At 56.3% G+C, this 19,899-nt stretch overlaps 1 protein-coding gene across 5 annotated transcripts in view; it reads left to right on the top strand.

Moving 5' to 3' along the window:
* Positions 1-2,761: 2,761 nt before the first annotated feature.
* The window catches only part of CBFA2T2 (CBFA2/RUNX1 partner transcriptional co-repressor 2), a 57,044-nt gene continuing 39,906 nt past the window's right edge, over positions 2,762-19,899 (top strand). For 2 of the 5 annotated variants that reach the window (XM_082773184.1, XM_082773185.1), the window contains exon 1: positions 2,762-2,955. In XM_082773184.1, coding sequence (XP_082629310.1) covers positions 2,928-2,955 — 28 coding nt within the window. In that variant the 5' untranslated portion in view covers positions 2,762-2,927. Of the gene's footprint in view, positions 2,956-7,884; positions 7,973-15,713; positions 16,200-16,517; positions 16,574-19,899 lie in introns of those variants that run through there. The other 3 variants (XM_082773188.1, XM_082773187.1, XM_082773189.1) reach the window with 3 other exon arrangements.

Genomic DNA, 19,899 nt, shown 5'->3' on the forward strand with positions numbered 1-19,899 from the left:
GCGTGGTGGAGGAGCGGCAGGGTGACACGTGTAGCACAGGAGCTCATTTCTGAGAGGCAGCCACATGTAGGTAAGGAATTGTCCCCAGAGCTGCTGTCCTGAGCTCCTACATCATCCATTGGCCTCGAGATCTTCAAGACTGGCCCCTGTATGTACCATGTCCTGACTCTGTGCTGGCATTATGAGGATATGCGGCACAGTCCTTTCGTCGCTGAGGTTTTCCTCCATGGCTATTTCATCTAGAAATACCAGAACAATACAAAGCCTGCAGCGGAGCTGGTTTGTACCCATGGCTTCACCTTTGGCAACACCAGGGCTGCTTACCAGAAAGATGAACACACATCATACATTAGCTTCTCCCTCAAAGCTTCCCCCAGGGTGATGGGGTGCTCTGCATCACTGCCCCAGCCCTCCTCACCTCCTCCACGTCCCCAGCAGTGACACCTCAAGGCAGGGCATGTCCCCCAAGGCCACGGTGTCCGGGATGGTTGGGACACGGAGCAGGGCAGGGACAGCCCCATGCTGTCAGCACGGCTGTTCCCACCTCCTCTTCTGCTCTAGGGCACATGGAGGGCTCCAGAGCAGGCAAGCTCTCCTGGAAGCCTTGGGGAGACACCGGGATGTGGGTGGGGAGGACAGCCAGGTGGTTTGGGAGCTGCTCCCATCACCTTGGTGAAGCCTTTGGGAGGCTGCCCCAAGGACGGAGCCCAGCCTGCTGCTCTCCTAGGGGTTTCCTTGGCTTTGGAGACCAGCCAAGTTAAAATAAAACCCCTATCAGCACCCCACACAATGGCACTTTCTGCCTCGCTGGGGTAAATTTGGCCACAGGAAGGCTGGAGATGACACCAAAATGAAAGCGGTGATAAACAGGGGCCAGAGTCAAGCTGCAGCCAGCGTGGCCAGAGATAAGAGCCACGGGGGGATGCAGGCTCTGATGGACGGGCTGGGCCAGTGAAGTGCTAGTGTCTGTCCAGGGGAGGGGGCAAAGCCACAACGTTAAATCGAGGCCGATGCGACTAGACGGCTGCTCCTGTCATGTTAGAGCAAGTTTGGATCTGCTCCATCACGGGACTTCTGGACCTGAGAGATGCCAGCAAACTGCAGCCAAGCTGCACTCAGCCAGAGCACAGCCGCTCACCCACAGCTGAGCCTTCAGTGGGTGCCTGACCAGGAGCAACCAGCGCAGAACTGGGGGGATTCACACCCCGTTTGCTGGGAGTGTGATCCTACTGGGAAACAGCAGCCCCGGCCCACGGCTGGAGGCAGGGGCTCCTGCCTTTTCTTCCCGAGCTGTGCAGGGCTCACAGCCCTCGTGGCCTTGTTTGTGAAGGCAGAGACTCGGTGGTGCTTAGGGTGGGCAGTCTGCGTGTCCTTCTCCATCCCAAGAGGTCCCCTCCGCTGGCTAGGAGCCCTGCAAGGGCTGGGCCACTGGACTGCAGGAAGCAAAGAGCCACAGGCACACTGGTACCAGCACGACTTGCCAACTGGTGGCATGGCATCAACCCAGGACAGGAGACCGGGTCCTCACCCTGCTTCCAGGGCCACATGTGTATTTTATTGGTGGGAACAGAAACCCCAGCTATAACCCAATCTGCAGACGCGCAGCTACTTTCTTTTAGGTCTGTTGGGAAGTCCCTGGCCCAGCTGTCCCACCTGCAGTGGCCCTGCAGAGCCTCTCAGGGCAAATTCCTTCAGGACAGGAGCAGCCTCGTGCTTGGTTTTCAGATGCCGGCCAGCCGTCAGCACAGGGCTGGCGCTGCACGTGCAGCATCGACAAACCCCAGCAGAACTCATAGGCACTTAGAGAAGCTTTCATGATCCAAAATTGTGGCATTGCTGGGCTTGGAGGTACCGACCAGAGGAAAATGGCAGCCAAGCTCTGGACTCTAACAGAGTTTAAACACCCCCATTTCAGGCCTTTGGCTTGGCTTTATCTCATGAGTCTGCCTAAATGAGATTTTCTGTGTGCGGACTCTGCAGGGAATTTGCAGACAGAGGCGCTGGGAGATGGGCCGGGCCTGTGGCAGAGCTGCTGGCACACAAAGCTCCCTCACCAGCGACGTGACACCGAACCTCACGGTGAGCTGGTGGCGGAGCTCCCGGCCAGCTTCACTCAGAGGAAGGCCGGAGCTGTGACCGCCGCTGAGCTTGCCGAGGAGCCGCGTTCCTCACCCCGGTTGCCCTGCAAGCAGCACCGGGCTCCCCGGACACGCTGTGAGCAGCACTGTGCGGGCAGCACCGCGTCTGGCCCCCAGTTTGTCCCCAGGACAGAGCCGGGACAGTGGGCACAGCGCTCACCGGGCACCAACACGGCCCTGGGGTAACCCAGGCAGCGCGGGGAGGCTCCGCATGGCTGGGAGAGCAGCACAGCGCCAGTGTGGACCTTCCGAAAATCAACGCTAGAAAGCAATTCCCAGTTAAATCCTCACGAAAGACTCAGCTACACTGAATTTCTGAACCTGATTTTTATTTGAAGGGGTCATCGAGAGCGAGACGCCATGCCCCGCATCGTGGCGTCACCGCTTTATTTTGGGGGAGGGAGCCCAAAGCGGGCGGCGGTGTGCTCGGAGCCCCTCCACCGGCCGTGGGGGCACACCGGGGGGGCACACACCGGGGGGGCACAGCCCGGGTCCCCGCCGTGCCGCCCCCCGGAGGCAGGCTGTGGGCGGGCTCTCCCCTTCCCCTCACAGCGCTCCCGGCTCTGGCCGCGCTCCGCTCCGCGCCTTCCCCTCGGCCCCACGGGGAGCCCCCGCGGCGGCGCCCCCGGCCCGGCCCCGCCACCGCCAGCAGCGGGGCCCTTCCCGGGCGGCCGGGCCGGGGCAGGCCGCGCCCCCGGGCGCGTCACGGCGAGAGGCGGGCGGGGAAGGGCCGGGCAGGGCCGCGGAGGCAGCGGGAGGAGGCGGCGAGGGGCCGGGCCCGGCCGGGCCATGGTGGGGATCCCGGGGGGCTGCCAGGGTAAGGGGCGCGGCGGCACCGGGGGGGGGGGGGTCGGGGGGATCCGGGGGAACCGGGGGGGGGCAGCGCCCGGTACCGCGTGGGGATGGGCCGGGATGGGGCGGGCAGGGCCGGGCTGGGTGCCCCGGGGGCTCTGCTCCGGCTGCACACAGGCTTGGTGTGTGTGCATGTGGGTGTGTGTGGGAATATGTGGGTGTATGTGGGTATATATGGACACATGTGCATGTATGTGGACGTATGTGCATGCATATGGATGTATGTGGATATATATGGACATATATGCACGTATGTGGATGTATATGGATATATATGGACGTATATGCATGTATGTGGATGTATGTGGATGTATGTGGGTGTATGAGGATGTCTATGTGTGTATGTGCATGCACATGGATGTATACAGCCATTACCCATGTGTGTTAGCACACGTTGTACTACCATGCGGTTTCTCTCCCCCAGGCACAGCGCAGGACTGGCTCTGCCCCATCCTGCCATGAGCCCCGTGGGGCTGGCGGTGCTGAGCAGGGGCGCAGCGGGGTGGGCTGGGGGCTCCCTGCCTCCTGGCAGGATGGGGCAGGCCCCACAACCCAGCCGTGGGGCAGCAGCAGTGGTCCCGGGTCATGGCAGTGGTCGGTGAGCCGTGAGCTGCTGGCACCAACGCTGAGAGGTGATGGGGACCGGGCACGTTTTGCACCCAGGGCGAGTTTTTGGATGTCTTTGCTTGGTTCATGGTGCTGCGGGCACGCCGCTGCCATGTTGTCCTCTTGTCTTTGCAGGCAGGCCGTGGTGTGCTCGGCCGAGCAGGAGCGGACACACGTGTGGGCGTGTGGAGTTGTCGGGGACCCCCTGAGTGTGCCCTGTTGTTTGGGAGTAGGACCGTGAATAACGGGAGCTCTGCTTTCATTAGTTTCTCAAAACAGGGCGTTTATTTCTGGAAGGGTTGCGGTCTCTCTGAAAGCCATGAGGCTGGCAAGGAGCAGAATAAATGGTTTGCACGTGCCCGCCAGGTATTGGCCTCCTGTCATTCTCATCTGTCTGCATGCAGCAGTTATCTGTAGAGAAATGTGTGTGCTGGGAACGGGGTCAGCACCCTCCCGGGCCAAGGGAGGAAGGACGAAGGCTCATGGGCTGCGTGGGCCTTTCGCAGGCTGGACCGTGGCCTCCTCGCGACTCGTTTGTGAGTTGTAGTGCAGAAAAGCACCAAGGGCTTATCGGAACGCTGAGGGGAAATGAGGGAACTTTAAAATGAAGTGTGACTGCTCAAAGGGAAGCAGCACGAAGATAGATGCCAGCTTTAATGTGGAAACCACCCTGCAAGCTACATTCCTGCTGGGAAGAAGGAATTACCCAGGGACGGCAATCGCAGGGGGTGGGTGAATACTTTAGCACGCCGCTCGGTGCGGGGTGCGTGGGGATGTTCTGCGCGAGGTTGTTTTGCCCCCGAGGCAGTTACAAATATTGGTCTATCAAAGCGCGCAGACTGGAAACAGCCGGCGGTGAAGACGGCTGCTGCGGGAGGCAGGCGTCGCGATGAGCAAGCTGTGTGAGCAGCAACGTGGGTTTGCAGAAACCTGGCACCTGATCGAGCCGCTCCTAACCTCGCTGCGAGGGAGGGCTCTTCTCTTCGTCTTGGAAAAGGGACCCCACAGAAGGAACTTGAGCGAGACCACCTGCTTTAGCTGCAGTACCCAAAAGTCAGCCGTACGTACCTGGGCTCCTTCCTCTGAGCTCCCTTTACGGGAGAAGCAGGCACTTAGGAGGGAGATTCATCTCTCCTTCCTTGGACACCGCTCTTGGGGTGAGATGAATTATGCTCTGGAGGTGCCTGCTTTTTTTCACAGCCTGCAAGGGGAGCCTGGGATAACGGGCTCAGACTTTGGCAGCGAGGAGTTAGATGAAACAAATCCCACTCAGGGTGTCTGCTCAGGGTGCAGCCTGACGGGTGCAGAGACTGGTTAGGTTCCCTGTTTCTGTTAGACTGAGCGCTGGGAGAAAAGGCAGCCCTTAAAAATCCCACTGAAGAATAATTGAAGCGAAAGGAAGCGATGATCTTGTGCCTGAAGCCAGAGCTTCAGGGGGGATATGCAAAACCAGTTCCTGCCTCGGCTGCGGTGCTTTCTGCAACCTTGGGCAAGTTGTCTGAATGTTTTTCTGGATTGCAGATGAAATGTAAGTCTTCGTGTAGCTGTTCAGTTTGGCAACATAAACCGTGCCTGCCGGCAGGGCTGTTACCCTGGATCCCTTTGGCAGAACCGGCTCAGGAAGCGATTGCATGGGCCCAGAAGCCGGCAGGGATGGCAAGGCCGTGACCAGGGGCAAGAGAGGGGCACAAACACCTGGCACGCAGCGAGGGGGCTCTGCAGATGACTCAGCTGCAGCTACAGCAGCATTTTTTATGCAGCTTTCATACGCCTGTGGCTCGGCTTCCACCGGTGAAGTGCTAATGATAACACTGATGAGCCATGCTGCTGTTTTATGAGGGTAAGCACGTAAATATGTGTCACAGCCGTCAGCAGCTTTATAGACAGAAAGCAGGGAGCGATGTCCTCTTCGTGCCAGGTATTGACCAGGCTGACTGCTAGGACCAGACGTCACTGGTTCTTGTCGCTGGGCCTCGCATCTGCCCCAGAGCACTGCTGGGTTTTATCTTTGGTCTCTAGGAAGTGAGTGATCAGGAGAGACCCGTAATTTGTTTAAGCACAAATTTTGTTCATTGCCTTTGTTACCGGCCCAGGGTTTTCCACTGGGTTGTGAGTACTTGGCGATATTGGGAGGTTTCCTGATTTCTTTGAGGGAAGTATGGCCAAATGCTTCAGTGCTTGCTCTGAAACGAATGATCCAGAAAGAAAGGAGAAATGTGGGACTGCTCTAAAACTTTGGGCTGTTCCATAGGAGTTTAAGGCGCATGCTGGCTCTCGTGACCATCCCTTTCTTACACCGGTACTTCCAATGTGTAGAAATTACGATAGGTCTTTGAGGGGCTTGGTATTGATTTTCCTGTGCTGTAACCTAACTGGCTTAAGATGTTACTCCTCCCTTCCACCAGTGTGAGGGAGAGTGAAGCAAACTGACTTTGTAAAGAGTTTTTCTCTGACTTGCAGCTTCTCCGAGGACAGGAAAGAGACAGGCAGAGCTCGGGTCTGGGACTCCCAGACGCAGGGCAGCAGTGACACGCTGAGCGCCGCTGCCATCGGCCTGAGCTGCCAAGGCTTCACAGCTGCCTCGAGGTGTAGCCACCAGATATCCCCCTCTGACATAAAACATCCTGGAGGCAGTGCTTGCACCCAGACGGCTGCCCTGAGGGCTGGGGAGCCCCAGGAGAGCTCCCAGCGCCTGCCCGGGCCTGAGGGGCTGCAGGAGAGAGGGGAGGGAGCCTGCAGGGGGTAGGGACAGGCTGGGGATGGCGTTAAACTGGCAGAGGGCAGGCTCAGGTTGGGTGGAAGGAGGAAATTCTTCATTCCCAGGGCGGCGAGGCCCTGCCCAGGCTGCCCCAGGAGCTGGGGGTGCCCCATCCCTGGGGGTGCCCGAGGCCAGGCTGGGGGGGGGCTGGGGGCAGCCGGGGCTGGGGCCCCGACCTCAGAGCTCAGCTAAAACTTCCTCACTCCCTTTCACGCTCTTCTAGAGAGAAGCGTTAGCTTCTACAGGTAATAGCTTATCTGGTGATTGGGCTTTGAGGTCAAAGACTGCACGTGTGTTTTCTTCAAAGTCAAGCTTTGCAGCCTCTGTCAAATTTAAAGGATCAGAATATGCAGGCAGGGATTTTCTCCAGGGTGGATTTATGGTGGAATTTAAGGCAGTGTTTAGTAATAGCTCTCAACCTTGAGCTGCAGGGATATTTTCAGAAGATAAATGGCATGCTGTTGTCTTGACTTTGCATCCACAGATGACGCTGAAGCTTCTTGAAATAAAAAATTAAAAAAGAGTAGCAGCAGCCATTTTTTTTTCTGAAGATGTCACAGAAGAATCGGCTGACTGCACTTACTGGATGCTTGCAGAAACACTGCTGCCTTGCGAAGCGGATTTAACAGGCACGCTGGTTTGCTAGCATCAATACCAGCTTCTCCTTGAGCTAAACACATTGAACTGAACACATCTGCTTTTGTGAATCCTTGTGGGCTTTTGGGATTTGGTCTGCCACTTCCTAATAGTCGCTGTAGCAGCACGTTCCTCCAAATACCTCACCTGGGACACTCCCGCCGGGCTGCTGTTTGTGTTTACCTTGCTGTTCCTGGCATACACGACTTGGAGTATCTTAAATTTCCCCCAAATCCAGAAGCTGCAGAGCGTGAGGGATTGGCCGTGACGTGGCAGAGCAGGGCTCTGACATGGCACAGCTGCGTAACCTCGACCCAGACTGCTGAGAAAGAGCTGTGAGAAAATCTGTACAGAGATAAGAGAAACCGAAATTACAGCCAGAGGACCCTGAGTCACCCCAGGACTCGAGAAGGCAAAGAAGCGAAACGGGGAGGTACCAAATCCTGAAGCAAGGCGAGGGCAGGGTGCTTGGTGTGCTCTGCCAGGGAGCGGGGAGGACCAGTTGGGTCGAGCACTGGGGGCACTGGTGGGACTGGGCTGGTGGCAGGCAGCAGCTGGGCAGCGCTGGGGAGCCGAGCCAGGGACCTTCCCTGACGCCTGCCGGCCAGCAGAGACTCTTCAGACGCCTTATCAGGAGTGGTGAGCACACAAATGCTTCGCCTAATAACTCATTACAGCCCAGCTATCTTCTGTGTGTGTGTTAGCCAACAAATATTTGCTTTATACTTTTAAGTTTCTGTGTATCCTGCCTGCGGAGTCTCTCTGCATCTGGCCGGAGGTGCCTGAACGCGCTGAGCTGGAGGCGTGGGGCCGGCTCCTGCAGCGGGCTCGCGGGCGGCAGCGTGGACAGGGAAAATGCTCAACCTCTCCTTGCCTTCAGGGGAAGGGAGGAAGACGGCGGCTGCTCCTTTGTGCCTGCCTGCTGGGCCAGCGTGGGTGCCCGCAGCCCGTCCTCTCCTCCAGGCCCTTTCGTTGCAGTTCCGTGAGTACGGGGGGAGGCAAAATCTTTCAGTGGCTTTGGGTCAGGCAGAAAATTAATTTAACTTTTTAAAAGGATCTGAACGCTCGCTGTGTGGTACTTCCAGGTGCAGATGAGGATGGTTTGTTTGTTTGAGGTGAGGGCAGGTAATTGCACGAGCAGGGGAGGCTCTGCAGTCAGGATGTTGAAACAGAAAGAAGTCAAATGGTTTCCATCTTCCACCCCCTCCGGGCACGCTCTTTTGCATCAAAACACCCAGCGGAGCAGATCCGCAGTCAGGAGCCTTCCCTCCTCCTCCCTGGCTAGGTCTGGGGGGGCCAAGAAGCCACTGCCGAGCTGTGACAGTGACGCTCTGAGCTTTGAGGGGAGATGAAAAACTCTCGGCGGCGTTTGCCTCCCTGGCAGCACATCCGTGGGTCGGCAGTTGGGTTTATCTTGTGACATCATTAGGATCTCTGACATTTCTAGCTTAGGAACAATAACTCTCCTTATCCATCGTCATGTTTTTCTAATTAAAGACAAAGCTTGGTAAATATTTTTTAAATGATTGAATTTCCCAAGTATGGGAAACACATGTTGGGAGTCAGGCTCCCCGAGCCCCGCGCGCCTGTTCCCAGCGCGGCCCTTTGAGCGTGCGAGTGCAGATGCAGCTTTGGAGCTGTGGGTGACAGGTTTATCTGGGATGATTGGCAAGGATTTATAAACCAAGGGGGGATTTACTTAGCTCTCGCTCCCTCCTCTTCCCTCTTGCCTCCCCCCCGACCCCAGTCTCAGAAATAGGAAATTGGGATCACATTAAACCCTAATTGGTTTGGCTCCAGCGATAGCTCGGTGGCTGCCAAATAGTTAATTTATTGTGTGAGAGTTTGGCCATGTGTTGAGAGGCAAATTTGCTGTAAGCGAGGGATCTTTGTGAACTGTAGATCCATTCATGTGCCAGGTCCTGTTTACAAGGCAGGGAGGGCAGACGGGCAGGAGGCTGCTTTCCATGACAATCGGGGATGGCGAGGGGGGACCGAGCCCCGGCCCCCCGTGACGCAGGCTTCTCCTTCTTCCTCCCCTTTCCCCCATCCGAAATGCTCTCAGAAACAGTTGCATGAAAGAGCTTAGAGCGGTTTTAGCCGGACCGTGCGATAGGCGTTTGGAAACCGCCGCTAGATGAGATGTGGGAGGCTCTCCAGAGAGAAAATGCATCTGCGCTGGAGATAACAGCAGGCCCGGGCTGTCACCTCTGAGCGGGGCCAGGTGGGGAGTCCCCGGGGTGGGGAGATTGCTTTTCCTCTACCAGGCGAGGAGGGGGCGAGCGGGAATTGTGGATCTGGCTGCCTCCCTGCGCTCTTTGTTCCTCCCCTGCTGCAGGAGGTGGCCTGGGCTGGGGGCCGTGCCCGGCCCTGAGCTGCTGCGCTTGGACCCGGAGCTGCCTCTGGCTCCCGTGACGGCCTCTGCAGGCTGGGCTCCAGCTTGAAGCACGAGCAGGCCTTATGTAGGTTGTCCCCTCGTCCCCCGAATGGGAGTTATTGGGACCGGAGGGGGTGCCGCAGCCTGGGTTAAATCCTCCTGCTCCTGGCGGGGCTCGGGGTTTGGAGCCTGATTTGCGAGAGGCCGCGTGAGGAATCGATCGGCGGCGGTACCGTTTTCTTTCATTCCTTGCTGAGTTAAATGACAAACTTGATGTGAGGGAGCTGCCTCCAGCTCCGAGGCAACAGAATTACGACTGCCGTGCTCAGCGGTGCCCTTTCCGTGTCAGCTGCTATTTCCATTGTGGACTTGATACCTGAAGGCTCAATATTGTGACCCTTTAATTTTCAGCTGCTAAAGTGTACCGTGCACGTCGGCTAAAAGGGAAGAGCTGAAAGGGGAATTTGAAATAGTTGTGCTGTGGAAGCAGTGTGTTTCTTTGGATATTTCTTAAGTGCTGAGTGTTTAGGAGAAATTGATAGGTAGCAGCAATGCACGCTTAGCAATACTTCTCCTTCTGTAACTCGTGCTTCCTGGGATGTAATAAAATCCATTAAGTTCTATTTATGATCCAGGGCCCAATATAGTAATAGTTTTATTTGGGTAATTGTGGCTGTTCTGCTGATAATCAGAAGACTGCAAGCTCCCAGCCCTACTACAAAAGTCAGGCAGCGTATTTTGGGGGGTGCAATGCTGGTGTGGCCAGATTTTCTGAGGAACCGGAGCCAGGTCGGTTCAGCAAAAGAAGCTGGGATCGAGCCCAGCCTCTTTGGGACTAAGCCCTGCCCACGGTGGCCTCTCTGTCCCCTGCATGTCACGTTCGGGCTGGGCTGCCCTGGGTTTGCTGGGCTGGCCCCGAGGTGCCAGCAGCGCTGGGCAGCACTGAGGCTTTATGGAGACAAATGGGACAGGTATTAAGCAAGCAGCGCCCGTCTGTTTGGAAGAACGGCTTTTTCATCCAGAGGTCTGAAAGCAGGTTAAACATTTCTCGAGGAGCCGCCCCTCGCTTTCTCATCTTCTGCTTAGTTTGAAACGCAGCCACCTCTGGGCTGAACGGCTGTAATTACTTTACAGCACATAGCACTCGCACCACGTTTGGCAGGAAGCGAGGAGGAACACTGTACAGCACTGCAAGACAAAACAGAGATCAACAACTGGGATTTTTCTCAAAGAGCTGATCTGTCTCCTCTGCCAATTAAACCCGCGTTGGACAGAAGCCTTATGCCCATTTCGCTTTTGCGATGCGAACGTGGCGTTTTCAGCACACAGCCCGTGTTTACGGGGAGCCTTACAGCAGCAAGTTCCAGCCAGAAAGTCTTCCTAGCTCTTCGCTTTCCTTCTGCTGTTTGCTCCCTCGTTCGCACTGCAGCTGCTAATGGATCACCTGCCCGTGTGAGTAACAGCACAAGCCGTGCGTGACGTGGGGCTGAGCAGCTCAGCCGCCCTCAGGAAGGTTGTCTGTCCTAGACCTTCCCAAATCAGGGAGCACTGAAGAACCCTCAAGCCCAACTTGAGATCACTTGTGTCAGCTTAAACAGCCGCCTCCTCTCTGAGCCTAGCCATCTCCTTCGGGATATTTCAGTGCTTCTGCCACGGCTGGGTGTACGAACAAGCTGAGGTGTCCAGGTTTTCAGCCTTCTGTGCATTCCCTACTCCCTTCTCCTTCCCCAGGTCGTAGCTGGAAGTCATTATACTTGATATCCTTATCACGGAGCCATCTGATAAATTTTTGCCAGGAGCTCTGCTTAGAGACAGAAAGGAAAGGTAGCAATGAGAATGGTTTCCAAACGAATAAAGAAAATGTCAACTCAGCGGCAACCTTGAAGTTGAGCAGATCTGGGAGAGCATCCCTGGGACAGCCACAGAGAGAAAGCAGCTCCAGGCTGTGGGTGGAGAAGCAGAGAGGCAGGAGCAGATCCTTCTCCTGGGCTCTGTCACCGTCCATCCGTGCCTCGTTGTGCCGAGGGGGAGAGGAGGCTGTGCACCAGAGGGAGGCATTTCCTCATGGCACACGGAGCGGCTGATAACAGGGCGTCACCTCCAGGTACGTTCAGCACCGCGCAGAGGTGGGAGACGCACGGTGCCACAGCTGCCTTCCTGTCCTCTGGTCTCCACTTCTTCAGCCAAACCAGCCCTCCCCTATAAATGTGCACGCAGAAAGGAGGGGCAGGGATGTGGAGACGCCCGCAGCAGCTTTTCGTAGAGGTGGTAGATCTGACCACGAGGTAACCGAGACCAAAATCAGCATCGTGCAAACGGGAGCTGCTGCTGAATCGCCTGCACCCGTGTACTGCTGTGCATTTACTCCTCGGCTGCACAAGGTCTGACCCCGTAGGTTGCAGTTCTTGGTCCACGAGCCACCAGCTTTCAGAATAGACTGATCAGTGCCATTTCCTTTCCCCAAGGGGTGGATTTTTTTCTGTGAAAGCGTGGCCAGCCCTCGGGATCTAGGTGTGCCTGGCGCCTGGAGATGAACTGGATGGAAGCTTCTTAGGAAGAATCTTAGACCGCAGCAGATTGCCCTCTTTTGGGAAGCTCATGGGGCTGGAATACAGTCCTTTGCTTTACATTTTAATGCTATTCTTCCTCCTTCTGGATGTGTGCAGGTTTTCCATACAGCAGAGCATTTATTTCATGGTTCCCATCACTTGACAGGACAATGTTTTCAAGCCTTCTTCTGTGTCTTTCTGATCTTACTCGTTTGGGATGTGCTGTTCCAACACCAGCCTGCAAAAGTCTTTCCTGGATGTGTTAACGGCCTGAAATGCTGTTTGTTTTTATCCTGCTCTTTGGGAACTTTCAGTGCAGTTGTGTTTTCTGCAGCTTAGTTGGGCCGAAAGCAAGAGAGGGTCCAACGGTGGAAACAAATCTGTCAGTTTAATCCCGTGGCTTTCCATGCCAGCTGCCCTGCAAACCCAAGAGACATTCAAACATTTTTAAATGATTTATTTTACAAGGCTTTGTACGGTGCTGTGGCCATGACGTTGGGAGCTTTGCTCTTTGCTTTGGACTTTCAGGTTCTGCCTTGCCAAAATGAGAAGCAGAGGCACTGACAACATCTGACAGTCGTGGTACAGCTCGACAGACGCTGGAAAGATGCCGAGGGCGCTCTCCCCACGCCACAGCATGTGTGGAATGGGTACCTGAGGGTCATGACACAACACAGGTCCTCTGTATGGGGTCCTCCCGGCTTTATTTAAATGCGAAGTCCTCAGTCGCTGCAGCCACCATCCCGTCAGGTTTTATTTTCCGTTCAATAATTAAGCAGCTTCCCTTGAGCCCCGTACCTCTAATTAAGAGAGCTAAGTTAGATATAAAGTTAAGGGAATGAAACGCATTCTATTTTTATGGTCAAATATGCTTAAAAAATACAGCCTGCAGGCTGAGTCACTGCTCCTGGATGTTATTTACCGCACCCGGTGCTTTCCTCCAGCCTCTGCCAGCACCGGTGACACCGCACAGGCTGCAGTGAGCGTTTTGGGCAGCACCAGGTGATGATCTCGGAGCTCTTCTCCAACCTTCATCGTTGTTCTGTGTCCCTGAGCGGGCAGCAGCTCCTCAAAAGCAGAGCTCCCTGAGCTCTGCCCTGTTCGCAGCAGGGTTTGCAGCCAGCTGCCCCCTCAGCTCCACAGCGGCCGGGGTGATGCTGGGCGCCCCGCAGGAAAGGCCAGGCGGGCTCAGCTGGGTGAGGACATGCAGGAGCCAGCTGCCTGCTGACCACGTTTCTCTGGCGTGGGATGATCCTGTGGCTCAGCCCGAACAGCCAGGGTGAGGACGGTGCGAGGGACAGGCCGGCCTCCGTCCGTGTAGCACGCCAGGAATTTCAATCTGTCGCCGCTGGTAGCGTCCAAATGGCCGTGCCGCTCCGAGCGGCTGCTCCCTGAACGGAGATGCACCTCTCTGCACCTGTTTTATAACACTGAGGCAAAATATTCAGGGCATCCAAATAGTTTATACCCCAGCAAACATGTTCTGGCAGCGGGACCGTGAGTTTCCATCTCATTAAGCTGTTGGCAAAGCCCTGGTAATTCCAGTCACTGATACAGCGCAGGAATCCTCCCCCAGCGCGCCTGGTTGTGTCAGCTCGGAGCATCGCTGCTTTTCCTCAGCGGCTGCGTGTTTACACTCGAGGGTCAGAGAAAGTGTTGAAATGTCACTTCTGAGCCGCTGGGACGAGGTCTCGCCAGGGCAGCAAACAAGTGTCAGAGGAGCTTTGTGCGGTGAGCACACGGCGATTGCTGCACTGAGGAGCCGTTTTCAAACACACACAAGTGTTTAATGCAAAACCTGGCCCCAGGTCTCGGTTTCGCAGAGGCTTGAAGAGGCTGAGTAATAGCAGAACACCAGAGCAGAGGTCCTGGGCTGCACCACAGCCCATGCTGGCAGCCAGCTGCGGGTTTCACCGTGTCTCCGCTGAGCCAGGTGAGATCGCGGTGTCCTCGGGCTCCTCTGAGTCGGGATTTGTTGGAGGGGTGGCACGCAGGTGGCGGAAGGCAGGGGAAAGCTGCCCTCAGCACCGCTGCGGGTGTCACGGTGCCCTCACAGGCTGCCCTCCCTGCCCCGCGTTGCGTTATGTGGCTTAAGGCAGGCACACACGAAATTCATTTTGGAGGCCTGCTGTCCAGGCCCGGAGACAAAGGAATGTTTTAGTCGGGCTTTTATGAAGTTTGTATGCTTTATCAAAGCTCCTATTGTTCCCTCATTAAGGCGGGATTATCCCGCTGGGGTCATCCCTTCTGCATGAGTCAAGGAAACGGCCTCGCTCCCTTGTTGTAGTAAACTTGGGGCTGCAGGACCGGGCCGTGAAACAGGCGAGGTGAGGGGGAGGCCGAGCATCCAGCGGGCACAGCGACCTGGGCTTTTGGGGCTGGGACCCACAGGGAGCTGTGAGCATCATCCACTCAGGCGGGCTCGGCTGCAAAGAGATCTCCCACGCCTCTCACCACGCACAGGTCCCATCTCCTGGCCTGCTCCTCTCGTTCCATGGCCTCTGCTGCTGATGTGATCCTGAGGGCGTGAAGCCGGAGCATTTCCATCTTCCCAGACGAGCAGTTTGTTTAAAAACCTTTTAGTTTGCATAAGGACCAATCACAGAGCTGTAGGGGTTGGAAGGGACCTCCAGAGATCACCAACTCCCCCCCCCAAAGCAGTTCCCTACAGCAGGCTGCCCAGGGAGGCGCCCAGCCGGGCCGTGAATATCTCCAGAGGAGACCCCACAGCCTCCCTGGGCAGCCTGTCCCAGCGCTCCGGCACCCTCACCGTGAATAAATTCTTTGGCATGTTGGTGCGGAGCTGCCTGGGCTCCATTTTGTGGCCATTGCTCCTTGTCCTGTCCCCACAGACCACTGAGAAGAGGTTGGCCATGTCCCTCTGTCTCCCACCCCTCAGGTATTTATACACATCGATGAGATCTCCCCTCAGTGCTCTTCTCCAGGCTGACCAGCCCCAGGTCTCTCAGCCTCTCCTCACAGGGGAGCTGCTCCAGGCCCCGTATCATCTTAGTGACCCTCCCCTGGACTCTTCCCAGAGTTTGCCCTCCGCTGGACTCATCCCAGAAGATCCCCGGCTTTCTTGTACTGGGGAGCCCAGAACCAGAGGTAATCCAGTTGCCCCCTGGGCTCCCTTGAGCTGATTCCCTGAATCTGTCACTTTTGTCTTTGCAAATTTTATTTTTTTGCCCTCAGATTATCTCCTTCCTTCCAAACTACGCTCCATCTGGTGGACCTTTTCTCCATAAGGCTGTGATTCTGAATTAGGCTCAACTCCTCCAAAACTCAGTGCTCGGCAGCAGGTAGCTCCTCTTGCTGACCTTGTGCCCGGAGGTTTGGCTGGGTTCCTGTGTGTGTCCCAGCGGTCCCCACTGTTTGCGGGTGCTCTTCATGTGCTCCTGCTACAAACGGCCTCACTGGCGAATTTGGGCTTGCAGGAGGAGGGTGCAGGGCCCGGGTGTGAGTTTGGGGCACCCTATGCTGGTGGCGTGCTGCCGAGTCAGCCCACCGTGACCGCGCCGCCCTCATGCACCTGCCCTGGCTGCGACCCACAGCAGTGCCGGCTGTATAGGGCGCACGGTTTTGCCCAAAGCTAACCTCATGCAAATGAGTCTCACTCGCCTTAAAATCACCACGCAAGGTTTCGGGGTGCTCGGGCTGGGAGCAGCCGGGTTAGCGGCCGCAGGAGCCGTGTGTGGCCCCGAGGAGGGCAGGAGCTGCTGGAGCAGCGAGCCGCTCCTGCTGCCAGGTGCTCGCCTCCAGCTGCAGCTGCTCCGTCTGCAGAAACAGGTGGGGAGGCTCGGGAGAGCCAGCAAAACACAGCTGGGAAAAGTTAAGAAGGAGACGTGCAGCGTGCCGCCTCACCTGGGCAGAGCCGACCCCGCAGCAAAATTGCCGGCAATAAACACAGCTTCACCTCGGCTCCGGGTGGGATTAGTGAAACGAAGAGGAAGTAAATGTACGCTTGAGATGCTTTTTTTTTTTTCTCCTTCTTCCTCTCGTTAGTAGCACAGCCAAATCAAATCAACTATTTCAAGAATGCTGCCTTGTAACTGGGCGCACCATCAGCTCCAACCCCGCTTTGGAGAAGCTTTGCTGGTGAACGTTTCTTTTTCATCTCCTCCCCCAAGCTTTTAGTGCTGGGTTTTTACATTAAGAGGTTCCTTTCGCGTTGCTTTCCCTGAGCCGTCTGTATTTTTTTTCAATGACTTGCGGTGTAGAAAATCAAGGTTTCGACAGCTGCTGAAGTTTCGAGTTTGGTGCGTCTGCGTTGTGGATCGAAGGTAATTTTTGGCCTCTTCCTCTTCCCCCCCCCGGGCACGTTAATGAACGGCAGCACGCAGGCTGCTCGCTTCTGGCTCTTGGCGCTTGCCTGCTGAGTGGGGTGGGTGGAAGCCCTCCGCCTGCTTTGGTGCGGTGCTCGGCTCCAACGCTCCTCTCGCTCTGTTGGAGCTTCTCCTTGAGCCGCCTGAGCGTTTTTCTGCACCGTGCTGGGTTGGGCAGGGAGGCTGGCAGGGCTCAGCACGCAGGTAGCGGAGCACTTTGGGTGGAAAGGAAGCCCTGAGAGCTTCGGGCAGCTTTCTCCTCGTTTCCTCCTTGCCATCCAGCTGATGCAGCCGGGCGTTTTGTCGTGCAGCCTCGGTGTGGAAGCGCTCAGGTGCGTGGCAGCAGGCGGGGATGTGCCTCTGGCTGAGCTGGGTCACCCTGAACCCACCGGGGGCGGCTGCAGCAGGATTTGGGTGCAGGTCTGGGGGGGTCTTCACGGGGGAGCTGGTGCCTCTGGCAGGTCGGGGCCTTCTCCTTAGCTGGGCTGGCTTTTAGCTTCTGCACGTTATATCCTGAATGCTTTTTTTTTGGCCTGTTTTTCTTCAGCCATCTCTCGGGAGAAGCAGCGTGGTTCTGTTGAGCCTTGATGTTCTGTACCGACGTGGTTTCGTTGAACAAGGTTGTTTCGGGAAGGTGGTGAAGAATATTCTGCTGGTGGAACGGGGATGTTTGTCGGGGCAGACGCTTCCCTGGGCACAACACGCGCTTGGGAGAGCGGGACGCGCCCTGGGTGCGCCATTTATCTAGGGTACACCATGGGATAAATGCCGTGGGATAAATCCATACTTGCTGATCTGAGTGGGGTCCCTCGGCATCCTGCTGGGGCTCTGGCTGTCCCACTGTCTCCGTGCTCCGGGTGACTCTTGCAGGAGGGTTGGGGTTTTGTTTCCCATAGGCAAGGGGAGTGCTTCTGCCTGCTGCTGACTGAAGGTGCCAAGCGGCATCCTCGGCTCGGGGTTCCCTGTTCGAAGCTTTGCTCTCAAACCGTGGCCGTGTGAGGGGGAAGCGGCTGTGAAATCGGCCGGGGTGGGAGCTCAGCGTGCCAGCTGCGGCACCGCACCGTGTGTAGGGACTGGTGGGCACCGGAGTGCCGATGTGCCAAAATCCTGCCTGCCCCTCGCTTTCACGAAGGCCTCAGGACGGCGGCGAGGCCGGGGAGCCATCCACAGCACGGGCCCCAGGGCACCCACATCACGGAGGTTACAGGGGATTTGGGGCCAGAGGAGAAAAACTCAGCTAGCGCCTGAATGCAGCTTTTCACCCTCTTAAAATTCTTCTGTTTTTATTAAGCGTGAATCCCAGATGCTAAAAAGTATTTTTCCAGACATGGTTGTAGTGTCTCGCTGTGTATTTTCCGCTAAATTGCTGAATTATTGTTTTCTTTCTGGCCTTCGGTTTTTTCCTAGCTTTATCTTTTTGTCTGGATGTTTCAGATGGCTAAAACTTGTTTCTGTTCAGCATACCGATCTGTGAACTCCCATGGGAGGCAGAATTCTCACCAAGCGATTGCATAGGACAGGAATGCTGGCTTTTTTTCCTGGAAACTTGTAAACATGAACTTCCTGTTGACATGAACTGTAAATCTGCAAACAGGCTGCGCTGCTGACAGAAGATGGAGGTAATAAAATCTTAGGTCCTCGTTCCCTGCGTTTGGCCCTCCTTGGGCTGTGTCCAAACGCCCCAAAGGCGGCGGAGCCAAGTGAAGGGAACCTGCTGGTTGTTCTCCAACTCTGGGAATGAGCCTTTCTTAAACTTACTATTTATTTTTCCTCATCTGTAGGCACCCAAATATGGATGCAGTCCTAACAGAAGCCAGTTGGGGACTCTCACAACCCCAGTGGCTGTGGAGCGATGCTTCATCGCTTGTTTTCTTCCTTTGTTTCTCCTCCAGAGAGCTGATCCTCAGTGTCAGGGAGTTAACTCTCCTGCGTCCCAAGCAGGCGTTTTTGGATAACGAGCCAGCCAAATTTTGGCAGCTGTTAAGAGCCTCTGCACGTTACTGCCCATGTCCCTTAACCTTGCTTTTATTCCTACCTCCAAGAGGAGAGCTGGTGGGAAGCGTAAGCCGGTGGAGTTGTTGTCACCTTCCACGCTTGGCTCTCCTGCATCTTGTGCATCTGCCAGCGCCGAGCCAAAGGTGCCACAGCCTGCTGGGGGGCGAGCAGCAGCGCAGGGAGGACATCCTCATGGTTCCCCGTGCCTCTGATTTTTTGGGGTGCTGCCTCACTGGGCTGCTGTGGGTGGCGGAGGCAGGCAGCAAGCGGCTGTGCGGCATCATTGGGGTGCTGGAGCTCTCCGTGCCACCGCAGCAACGGGTGGAGGCAAGTGAGAAGGTGGTGGAAGCAGAATGGAGACGTGGAGCAGAAATCAGGTGAGAAAGGGTGGTGGTGGAAGGAGGACAAGGAGCCAGGAAGGCAGGAGGAACGGTTGCAGGCCACCAAAACGCACAAGAGAAGGAATGGGGGCAAGGAGCATCGGGCAGGGTAAAAGCAGAGAAGGCAGAGCCGGGTGGAGGCTGCGCTCCCTCAACGAGCTCGCCGTTAATTAATATTTTCTCATGTGGCAGCGGCGGGGCGTGGATGCGATCCAGCCCTTCTCCGCCTGACCTCCGCGCTCGCCGCCGCTCTGGCTTCTCGCTGGCTTCCTGCCCGCAGCGAAACCGCAACCTTTCCGCCTGCTCCGGGCAGGGGGGGAGACAGGCACATGGCAGCGGTGTAAGGGGAGCCTCCCGCAGCCGTCTGCGCCTGGGTGGGCGTGCTGGGGCTTTCGTAAACTAATAGCTCCCAGCAGTGCTACTAAATCAGACTTGGTGGAGCCAGGAGCGGGGAGCTTGGAATGCCGGCCAGGCACAAAGGGCTGCGCTGGTTTTGTTGTGTTTTTTTTTTTTTTTTTTTTTTTTCCTTTTTTTTTTTTTTTTTTTTTTGCCGGCTGTTTGTTTCTTCGCCCCCAAACCTCGCTGTGTGTTACGGGCCTAGCGGCCCGGCAAGCCGACTGAGAGCAGACGGGGAGCCGGCAAAGACAGGCTCGGGGAAGAAAAATGGTGAAAAATTAAAAATAAGAAACCAGAAGGGAAGTCACCGTTGAAAACGTGGTTTTTTGGCTGTTCAGCGAGGCGGGGAGGGAGGGAGCCCCGCTCGGCGCTAAACCTGCAAAACCACCAAAGCTGTGGCAGCAACTGGGACGAGCTCCACCGGGAACCCTGCTGCAAGCCCCCAGTTGGGGTTTCGCTGGGTGAAAAGAACAAACCAGAACTGAGGAATTTTTTTAAAGCACCTTACAGGGAGGCTGCAGCGTGGCTGAGAAACTTGGCTTTTTTTAATCAAGGTTACCGGGTTAGTGGCAAGTAAATCCCCAAGGAAATAAAGCTGCTTTGGTGCCTGTCGATGGCAGGAGGTGGCTGGGCTGTGGGATGTGGAGCTGCCGCCTGGTTTGAGGGGCTGGGACAGGGGCAGGGTCACCCGGTGTGCCTGCCACCAGATCCGTCACCGGCACGCTCGAGTCAAGCTTGGGAAGCGCTCACAGATGCAGCCGTCCCCAGGGGCTGGAGGGAAGGGAAACGATGATAAAGGGCGAAAAAGGCTCCTGGTAAAGCAGCCCGAGATAAGGAAAGAAAAGCAGCTCCTGGGGGAGCAGTCTCAGCCTGGAGGAGGGAAGCGA

Source organism: Aythya marila (genome assembly GCF_965140915.1).
Source record: "Aythya marila genome assembly, chromosome: 16".
Lineage (NCBI taxonomy): Eukaryota > Metazoa > Chordata > Aves > Anseriformes > Anatidae > Aythya > Aythya marila.